This window comes from Sus scrofa, chromosome 5, assembly GCF_000003025.6.
Source record: "Sus scrofa isolate TJ Tabasco breed Duroc chromosome 5, Sscrofa11.1, whole genome shotgun sequence".
Classification (NCBI taxonomy): Eukaryota; Metazoa; Chordata; class Mammalia; order Artiodactyla; family Suidae; genus Sus; species Sus scrofa.
In genome coordinates, this window is record NC_010447.5 from 61,778,776 (window position 1) to 61,789,255 (window position 10,480).

Below are 10,480 nucleotides of genomic sequence, written 5' to 3' on the forward strand. Positions count from 1 at the left end.
TCAGCAAGTCCTGATGAGCCAATGATGGGGTCCCAGATACATCCTTCTGACTGCAGTCCTGCTCAGGGATGTAGACTTTGGGGAGTTATCACTTAGCTTCAGTGAACCGACCTTTGGAGCTTGAGAGATTGGTATGAAGAAAAAAAGGGGTTAAAAAAATTGAGATCAGTGGTGAAAGAGATTGAGCTGATGAACAGATGTCTTAGACTGAGCAGATAAAAAAGTGAAGTCAAAAAGCTGCTAATCTCTGGTGACAAATGGGAGGGTTTCAGGAGTGGAAGAGTCCATGTGGCTAAGGAGAGGGACGGGAGAGGGGAAAGTGGGGCAGAGAGATCTCTTTAGAATAAGATCCTTGTAGGTAGGAGTTCTTTCCAGATCTTGTTCTACCTGAGGATATTTTCACTTCTTCCAGACCATCGTATCTAGAATATTTTATGGACTATGTGCTAATAAAGAGATTCATTTTGGCAGTGGCAAAACAAGTCCCCCTAGGGTGCTATGAGCAATTAAGGCATTTAACACTATCCAGAGGCAATTTTTTTCTTTCTTTTTTTGGGGTGGGGGGCGCACTTGTGGCATATGGAGGTTCCCAGGCTAATAAGAATGGAATCTGAGCTGCATCTGCCAGCCTACACCACAGCCACAGCAACTCAGGAGCCTTGTTTGCAACCTACACCACAGCTCACAGCAATGCCAGATCCTTAACCTACTGAGAGATGCCAAGGATGCAACCTGTGTCCTCATGGATACTAGTCAGGTTCATTACTGCTGAGCCACAACTGGTACTCCACCCAGAAGCAATTTCTTAAATGACTCAGGATAAATTCAGATCATCAACAGGTTATACTCACTGAGAACATGTTCCCTCTGGGCTGAGTGAGCATTCTAAGAAAGTATTTATAAGAAGGTGGTACACTAAATAGTCATTTCCCAGCTCTGTATTGCTCCCTGAGTATTGGAGCTAATTGCCTAATAAATGAGTGTTCTCCAATATCCCTTCCCTCTACACAGAACACATTAACAGGAATCACATCATCTCCAGTTGTTTGCCTCAATCGACAAATATTTATTGATGAAATAAAGCTACATCAGGTGTGTCTTGATGATAGGGTGGCTGGCGAAAGGACAAATCAGAACACATCTCAGTGGAATCATAGCAGGCAGGTGAAAATTCGTTGTTGATAGTAAGATTAACAAATACATGTGCATAACAGTTTACAAATCTTATCACTTATGTATAGCTTACTTGATCAGAACACTCTTTGGAGGTGTCATTATCCCCTATTTTAAGAAGAGAAAATGGTGCTTGAAAGACTTTTTAAAAGTCACTGGCAAGTAGTTTTCCCCCAAATACACTTAACTTCCTAAATTTTTTCAGTAACAGTACATTTAAGAGGTAGTACGTTATGCAGACAGCTTAGCACTGAACAGTGGGCTGGTGCCCTGGGAAGGATCCCATCCAGTTAGTGCTCCAAGAACAGGACAGGTGATGCTGAGACGCTCCAATAGAAGAATGAATTTCAACCGTGCATCCGCTAGGTGGCAGTAAAGGCCACCATTAGAAGTAAGTATTTATCTAGGACACGTGGCCTTTAAGTGGTCAAAGTAGGAAAGAGGAAAGAAGCAAAGCAATGGCAGTTTTTTAGAGTTAAGAAAAGTGTGCGTGGGTATATGCACGCGTGCATCTGTATGTGTGCGTGTGTTTGTGGGGCAGAGGAAGTAAAAAATGAATAGAACTGTTACTGCATTCTATGCAGTTTCCTACACTTGCTGATGGGTAGAACCAGAATGAAAGAAAGACTGTGATATGCTCCTACTGTGTTCTCTTAAAATCCCACCTCTGATTCTGGATTTCCAGTGAGGTATTGTATGACATCCAAAATTATCATCATACTCAGTATAAAGGTGAGTGTTCTCTTGAGAGGAAGGATGCACAAATTCAGTGCATGAATATCTATGGCTATGCCTACACTCTTGTCTTTCTTCATAAATGTATACAGTCTATTCACTGGTAGAGAAGCAAGCAACTTGCAGTTTGCTCTGGGTAAAGAAACTCAATAGCTGCAGGAATCCAAGATAGTTTTGCTGTTTTCCTGTTCAGTAGTAATCAGCATCATTACAGGTTAATTGCAAATATTAGTCACTGGATAAAGAATACAAGCTCCCAACTGGAACATTCCACATCAGAAAATACATGCATCTGAAGAGTTGCAGAGTTGGAACCCATCTTTTCCACAGAATGATGTTTAGATGCTATCCTAAGCTTTCTGAAAGTTAGGGGGAAAACTGGTCTATGTGTCTATGAATCTCAACCAATTCTGAACAGAGCCCCCACACCTCATTTATAAAACCAGAGTTCCCATCAGTTTGGGGAGTGTTCTGGGGTCTCCTTGTGCACCGGAGGCAGCTGCTTTTCTTCTGGCACCGGGGGTAGATCAGGTGCCTTCTGCCCACACCTTGAAACAGTGAAGCGAGTCATGTGAAGGGCTTCTTCATACCCTGGGAGGGTGTCCATGGAGGTGGGCAGCTGGCTCAGGGAGCCGGGGGAGTGAGCCACGGCTAGGATTCTTCGAGCTGCAGGGCCAAACGCTGACTGCAGGGCTGGGAAGGGAAGAAGAACTAGAGCTCAAGTCAACGTGGTATCCTCAGACAGCAGGGACTTACACTACACTTAACTCCTCCATTTTTAAAAGGTGTCCAAACCCACCATCACCCTTGGCCACAGATGTTATGAAAATCCTGTGATGCTTGTTTACAAACTAACTTCATCCTTTGCTAGGAGATTCCCATCTCCTGGCTTCCTCGAATAATCTAACGTGTGTTGCCGCATCTCACAAACTTGCCCTTTCCCATTTACAGATCTGGAACCCTTTCTATCAACCCACTAAAGTCACAGACTCCTTGGAAATAGTTCTTTCTGCCTTATTTGTCTTTTCTCCAAAATGACCATGACACAAGAAAAGCAGGGAAAGTGAACAACTTGGCAGAGCATTCTCGCTTTTCAAAATAAATATCACAGTGTAGTGTCACCTGCTGTTCTGCCTGATCTTCACTCCAATCTTAGGAAAGAATATAATCCAAAGAAAAGAACAAAGGGGAAAGAAGGAGTGCTTATGATTATCAAGTGTTGGGACTAATATTTAATGTATTAAGACCTGGCGAATAAAGAACTGGAAGTACACATGACTAATTTCTCTAAAGATAAAAATAGTACAGATAATAGGAAATGTATACAAGATCTGAGACATTTTGGAGAAAAGGATATGTTCAGAGCTTAAAATAGTTTTTTGTTTGTTTTTTGTTTTTGCTTTTTTTTTTTTTTAAGGGTCACACCTGTGGCATATGGAAGCTCCCAGGCCAGGGGTGGAATCCGACTTACAGCTGCCGGGCTACCACAGCAGCAGCAATGGGCGATCAAGCCACATTTGTGAACTACACCACAGCTCATGGCAACACGGACCCTTAACCCGCCGAGCGAGGCCAGGGATGGAACCCACATCCTCATGGATGCTAGTCGGATTCCTTTCAGCAGTGTCACTAGGGGAACTCCTTAAAATAGTTTTATCAAAATAGCTATAACCTTGGGAATCCTTCCTCTAAGCCATTTCCAAAATTGTCTCCAACATTTTGATTATTTCTTCACTCTATCAGCAGTCAGATAAAAAAATTGAGCACACTGCATCCATGAGAAACCAGGTTATCAGGTTCTGGAAATTAAAGCTACCCTGAGTTTTAGAACCCTTAATACTATGCGACCAGTGTTTCTTTTCTTTCTTTTCTTTTTTTTCTTTTTTTTTGTCTTTTTGTCTTTTTTCTAGGGCTGGCCTCGAGGCACATGGAGGTTCCCAGGCTAGGGGTCTAATTGGAGCTGTAGCCGCAGGCCTACACCAGAGCACAGCAATGTGGGATCCTAGCCGCATCTGCAACCTACACCACAGCTCATGGCAAGGCTGGATCCTTAACCCACTGTGGGAGGCCAGGGATCGAACCCGCTACCTCATTCCTTAACCACTGCGCCATGATGGGAACTCCTGCGACCAGTGTTTCTACACCGTTGGAGCGCACCTTAAGTACTGTTTTGAGCCTGGATTCACCTGCCCTGTTAGTCGTCCATGTACTCACAAGTGATGGTGCTTTGCAGAGTGCTGTCATGGTCAAAAGCGATGACGGTCACTTCATAGGGGGGTCGGCCCTCCTCTTCTCCATTTTGCTGACGACCGAGACAGCAGCGGAAGCACACAGAAGTCAGGCCACACAGCAGAAGTAATGCGCCCACGACCACCAGCAACCTGCAAGGAACCCGCACTGTGGTGAGAGTTCGTGGGGGGGGGGGGGGCTGGGTTGTTTCCCAGCTTAGGCGGAATCAGTCTTCAATGTCTACGTTTTTAATTCTTGTTTCGATATTTTATAGAATGACTCAAGATTTTAACACTTAGGCTTTCCCTTCACGTGAATACTTTCTTCTTTTGGCAGCAAGGCTAAGTCCATTCGCTGGAACAATTAATAACAGATTTGATGTGGTTCAGAGGGGCTGCTTTTTACTGAAGTAATCTCTGCGTGACTTGTTCTAGAGCTGACCCCGAGAAAGTACACAATCGTCCGTTGATGTTGGCCCAGGAGATGGTATTGAAATAGGAAATCCTGGCTTATTGTCACATAGGTTAGAAATGAGGTAAAGAAGTTTTAACCCATGAGATGCTAGATAAGTAGGCTGGCTCTCTCAGACCTTTCTTTCCTCCTGCTGTCAAAATACTTAAAAACCGAAAAAGTTTAAAAAAATATTACCCCTGAGAAAAAGTCCCTTTTAAACATCTTTCTGGGTAATAGTGATGAAACTTACCATATGTACCAGAGATGTACCCAATCCGTGGTCAGGCAACTATGGAGAAGAATAAAAATTTTTTGCAATAAAACTATAGTCAATGTCCCTTATAATTCCGGAATCAGAAATATGAATCACAAGATATAATGCCTTGCTATAATAAAAGCATCACAGGTTATATTATAATGTCATTGTAACCAGATGAATCTATTATGAAATGGGATACCTTTAGTAGTGACTTTTATCATAAATGGTATTGTGTAAATCATTATAAGATAGACTAAACTAGTGGTCATGAAAATAATGTTGATAGAACATGGCCCCTGGAAACAGTGTTAATGACAATTCCCAAGAAAGAACTTGCAATGCAAGTTTACAAAGAGTGAAAATGAAACCTCGGAGTTAAGGTTTGACTATATTTTTCGGTCAGTAACATTTAAACATAAAGAAAATTTCAGTTATAAACATAAAAATTTGTAATTCATGTTTTGCAAATTGTTGCAAAAACAGCCACCGTATAGCTAAACAACCAGGTCCTACTGTATAGCACAGGGAACTATACTCAATATCCTGTAATAAACCATAGTGGAAAAGAATATGAATATATATATATGTACATGTATGCATAACTGAGTCAATTTGCTATACACCAGAAAATAATACAACATAGCAAATGAATTATACATCAATAAAAAATAAAAAGCAGAAAAAAAGAAAAAAAAAAAGAGAGGGAGTGCCCATTGTGACCCGCGGGTTAAGAACCTGACATAGTGTCCATGAGGATGCGGGTTTGATCCCTGGCCTTACTCAGTGGGGTGAGGACCTATCGCTGCTGCAAGCTAGAGCGTAGATGGCAGGTGTGTTGCCATGGCTGTGGCATATGCTGGCAGCTGCAGCTCCAATTCTTGACCCTAGCCTGGGAATTTACATTTAAAAAAGAGAACAAAAACAAAACAACAGACCGAAAAAGGAAAAGAAAGAAAGAAAAAAAGGGCCACTGTAAAACCATAAGGATGTCCACCATAAAAAGGTCTTTAGATTCTCACATTCAGGGTCAAAACTGAGGCCAAATAAGACAAGGGCAAAATGTAGAAACCGACTTCATTAGAAACTCATTAAATACTCTGAATGAACCAGGGCAATTATCAGTTTTCACTCTAGGATGAAAAACACATGGACTTCATGGGAGAAGAAGTGTGGGGACACTGCAGGAGTGTGGGGTGGGGTGGAGGGGAGGGCAAAGGTTTGTCTTTGAAGAAAATACATTTGCTCATACTTGCTGGTCTGTTGAAATCTATTGAAATCCATGTCTACACCCTCTCTGTTTGCACAGTTGTAGACCGTGCAGTTTGCCTTTTCACGGCACAGCATCTTCTCTGCGTGTTCTCACATTCCCATTTGTTCAAAGCCCCTGATTCTATTAAAAATAACTCTTCCTGGGGTGGTGTCTAAAAAACTTCAGAAAGCATGTGACAAGAAACAAAGGCCATCCGCTTCCCCCGGGTTTAACAGACTTGGCTGTTGGGAAACTCTTCCCATGGCTAAATATGTGTTTTCCTTCAGCCTAAGTAAGATCTTTATTCAAACCTTCCCTGCTCTGTTCAGTAGTTTCCCCCCAAGAGAAAGGAATCTCTTCCTTTTTTATCTTTTCTGTCCTTTGTGTTTATGTGAACCTAATCAAGACAGTTTAGGTTAAGGGATAAGCACCTCAAAGTGACAGCTAAATGAAGTCTGCAATAATTGCTAATGTGCCCTAAAAAATAGGAAATGAGGCGTCTTTGGCAATTCCCCGAATATATCTGCCTGTGACTGATGAATCCAGACTATCTTGGTGAGTCACTGAGAAGCATAGGAGGAAAGGCTTTTGCAAATCTCTGTAACTGTTACATTGAGATTAGGTCTGCTATTTTGATAGGAAGATTGGCTTTGGAAAACATGCAGTCAGCAGTACTATTTTGAATCCTTAAGATGACACGAAGGCACGTCTGTTTGGGGACAACCCCGTCTGTGAAGTCAATGCATCGATGCCCCTTTAAGTAGAAATAAGGGAAGTCACAGATACTTAATGAGATTTTGACCCAGATTTTGACCCCGTCTGGGGTGTGGATGTCTCTGTCTGCCTCTCCCCGCTCCCCGTGGGGACGCCCGGATACTTACTGTTCAGGACTGACACAGTTCTCCTCACATCTTGCCCAAGGAAGCTGTAGGAAGGAAAATAATCTCAGACAGGAAAATCACCTTAACGGCTCTGCTCAGCAGCCTATGAATCCTACCTCGTGACACTGCTGTGAGGTTAGCTGGCGAGAGCAGGGCAAATTCAAGGACAAGGTCATGGGGTCAGCCCTGTCTAGGGCTGTTTGCATCTCTCCCATGCCTGTTCTTTATCAAATTTGAAGTGGGAAAACTTGGAAGAGCAAATATCTAATCTGGTTTTTTGGTTTGTTTTGGGTTTTGTTTTTTCTGGTGGTAGGTGACCATCACTGACTTTGTGAATAAGAGGCAGCATTTATATCAATAATTTTTTATCTTAGACATTTTCTGATCTGCCCCTCAGGGTATTGTTATTGTCTCCTAATTCTCAGTTACAAATTGCATTCATTCCCTCCGGGCATCACTAATTCACTGTACAAGAGAAGAGGGGGAAGGGGAGGGGAAAAGTTACATATTAATAGTGCCAATATTATGTGCCAAGCAGACTGGCACATTTTAAGATTTGAAATTTTAAGATTTCAGGGTATCTCATCACAATAGCAATAGAGGTGGGTATATTTAACCCTGTTTTGAAACATGAAGGGACTAAGGCATAGAGGTTTAAGTAACATGACAAACTGCTCACACCTATTGGTTGGCCAGTATACAAATACAAATCAAACTCCAGCATATATGTGTGTGGACTGCATTTCTTACCAACAGCTCCTTACATTGTTATCAAGTTCCTTCTACTCCCAGGAAAGGAAACGCCCTTCCTTCTTCTACCTTATATTACCGTTGATTTTCTCCCGCGGAAGCCTCTCTAGGTAAACTATTGCTCTAGACACTCTTTCTCTCTTCCAATAACTTGGACAGCTTGACATCTCAGCAATAAAGAACGCAAAGTTCCTCTAAAAAAAGATGGAGAGGAGTTCCCGTCTGGCGCAGTGGTTAACGAATCCGACTAGGAACCATGAGGGTGCGGGTTCAATCCCTGCCCCTGCTCGGTAGGTTAACGATCCGGCGTTGCCGTGACCTACGGTGTAGGTTGCAGACACGGCTCGGATCTCGCGTTGCTGTGGCTCTGGCGTAGGCCTGTGGCTACAGCTCCAATTCGACCCCTAGCCTGGGAACCTCCATATGCCGCGGGAGCGCCCAAGAAATGGCAAAAAAAAAAAAAAAAAAAGATGTAGATGTGTACTTATTGGGAGTCTGTTGGCGGAGGCAGGGAACACGAATGGTCCTTACAAATCGCGTGAAAAGGATTTGTCGCAGGACTAACAGCTGATCTCCGCAGACATTTCCTGAGTTTTGTTTTAATTTAAAATAGTTGGCTGTTAAGCATGACAAAGTGTGTGTTTCCTCAACCCACCCCTGTTCCTAACCGAAGGTTAAAAAAAAAGAAAAAGAAAAAGCCCAAAGTGCTCAGCAGATAAAATTCCTCTTTTCAGAACTGTTGCAAAAAGAGAAGAAGAAGCAAGAAAAGAAGAGAAGGGAAGGACAAGGAAGAGAAGAGGAAGCAAGAAGAAAATCCAAGAAAAAGAGAGGAAAAAAAGACGCTTACTGGTATATAGGAGGCAAAACAGACTGCACCCACCCTGCCCCGACCTCTGCAGGAAATTGATGCCAGCCCATTTCTTCATTTGGTTTCCTTCTTAATAGATTTCAAAGCTGTATAAACTTCCCCCCGACAGTGGTTCAGAATCCCTACGTCCAGTGACCCTTCTCAGCTAATAAGTTACTCAGGATCTTCTGATTTTTTGTTGAGAGATGTAAAAAGGGGCAAAGTGTTTTTAAAGACTTCTCTTTCTTATCTGTGATCCCGAGGCATCTGAACTGTTAGATCAGTAAAAGGACTGATGTGGGAAACACTAGGGGAATTACGTAGGTAGTTTTAAAATTTTACTTGGGATTTTGAGGGATAGGTGATAAGTTAGAAGAGAGAAATATACAGGAGACACTTCTAAATCGTCATCGCTGTCCTACTTGTATATATGTTCCTGTTTTCACCCATGTCATTAGTCCCCTGTGCCCTATGTAACTTTATACTACTATGGGAATTCTAGTTATTCTTTCTAGTTATTCTTTCCCCACCATCACTTTGGTTCTATACATGTCTTTCCCCCTCTTTCATTTGCCCCCAGATTCTTCCGAGAGTTGATTTACTTGAGAAACAAACAAACAAAAGCCTTATTCAGTGTTTTCACGACTCACCTGGATGAAATACACCAGGGCAGAGGTCATCAGGGCTGGAGCTTGAATGCCCATTGGGCTGGATTCCTTTTTCCCCAGATCAGGCACTGGGTGTCCACTGCCTCCTTTCTGTGGTCTGTGCCATGTCTGTCTTCTTGACCTACAGGACTTAAGGAGAGAAACTTTTCTCAGCAATAGATCAGGTTTTCCTTCTCTCCCTCCTTCTTTCTCTCCTCTCACTCCCTTGGGCTGCTGTTCTCTGTGGTTTTCCTCTCCCCTTCCATCCTGGCATCTTTAGTTCCATCACTGGCTTGAAGCTCTCCCCATTGGCTTCCCTTTGCCTTCCCTTCTTCTCCTTTGAATCCTTTCTCTATGTCCTTAACTTTCTCCCACTGCCCTGCAAGGAAGGCATTCAAGGAGGACACATCAGTATCTGGAATGAGGTATTTTTCTAGGCAGAGGTGAGACACTGGACTCCAAGGAGAATCAAAGGCAAGTTGAGGGCCACCAAATAAGTTGTCTTCTCCATCAGAAAGGGAGTACTATTCTTGGTCCTTCACCCAAGCACTCCAGGGAGATGGTTGCAAGTTGAAAGTCACCCTACAAATTTCCAGTCACTCCCTCTCCCTGTGATTAGCCCTCCTCTCTTGCTCTTTGAAACCCTCCCCTTCACTGTGTTGATAATCAACTCCCTGGTTCTGGGTCATTTATTCCTAGACACTGAAGTAGGGCTGAGAGTTTGCCACATGAACTGGAAAGCGCTCCCATCTTTGGAGAAGTCAGGTTTGAAGATTAGAATATCTGGGTGCTGTCCATGAGATTTCCCCCCTCCACCCTGACTTCAATTTCCACTGAAATAGTTAAACTAGGCTAACTTTTTTCTTTTTTTTTTTTTTTCACACTGAGATTCAAGAGCTATAAGTCTCTCCCTCTCTCTCTCTCTCTCATATAAAGTCAGAGCGAAAACAAGTGCACATGGAACGGACATAAAATATTTGTAAAGAAACATCTCTACAGGGACAAAGAAATGGCTGTATAAATGATGTATGCTTACACCAGTAGACTTTTACTTAATAATAGAAAGGATTAAAACATATTAAAAATACAGAATATTTCATAAAAATATGAATTTCTTCATAAAAAGAACGGGAAAAATTCTTCTCATAAGAGTTGGAAAAAAACAACCTTCAGATCCTTCTAATTTGGAAAGTCTGATTTTACTATTGTGGGGAGGCTTTGGGATGGGGTGATCTAAAAAGCCATCGCATGGCTTAA

At 42.5% G+C, this 10,480-nt stretch overlaps 1 protein-coding gene across 4 annotated transcripts; it reads right to left on the reverse strand.

Annotated features, from left to right (window-relative positions):
• On the reverse strand, nucleotides 1,038–9,850 carry TMEM52B (transmembrane protein 52B). Of its 4 annotated transcripts, none has more exons than XM_021092361.1 (5): nucleotides 9,227–9,845; nucleotides 6,980–7,023; nucleotides 4,841–4,879; nucleotides 4,123–4,289; nucleotides 1,038–2,619 (listed from the first exon to the last, which is right to left on the reverse strand). In XM_021092361.1, the coding sequence occupies exons 1-5, from the start codon at nucleotides 9,278–9,280 to the stop codon at nucleotides 2,363–2,365; spliced, it is 561 nt and encodes a 186-aa protein (XP_020948020.1). In that variant the 5' UTR covers nucleotides 9,281–9,845; the 3' UTR covers nucleotides 1,038–2,362. The 4 variants fall into 4 exon arrangements, with proteins under 4 accessions (XP_020948020.1, XP_020948021.1, XP_020948022.1 ...); XM_021092362.1 differs by having other exon boundaries at nucleotides 1,038–2,601; nucleotides 9,227–9,835; XM_021092363.1 differs by lacking the exon at nucleotides 4,841–4,879 and having other exon boundaries at nucleotides 9,227–9,850.

What these genes read in the sequence shown, in the direction of transcription:
- TMEM52B (XM_021092361.1), bottom strand. Translation starts at nt 9,280, where the DNA reads ATGGGCATTCAAGCTCCAGCCCTGATGACCTCTGCCCTGGTGTATTTC. An exon ending in AACTGTGTCAGTCCTGAACA is followed by an intron (nt 4,880 to 6,979) that starts GTAAGTATCCGG and finishes TCTTCTCCATAG; the next exon opens with TTGCCTGACCACGGATTGGG. An exon ending in TCTGCAAAGCACCATCACTT is followed by an intron (nt 2,620 to 4,122) that starts GTGAGTACATGG and finishes CTTGAGCTCTAG; the next exon opens with TTCTTCTTCCCTTCCCAGCC.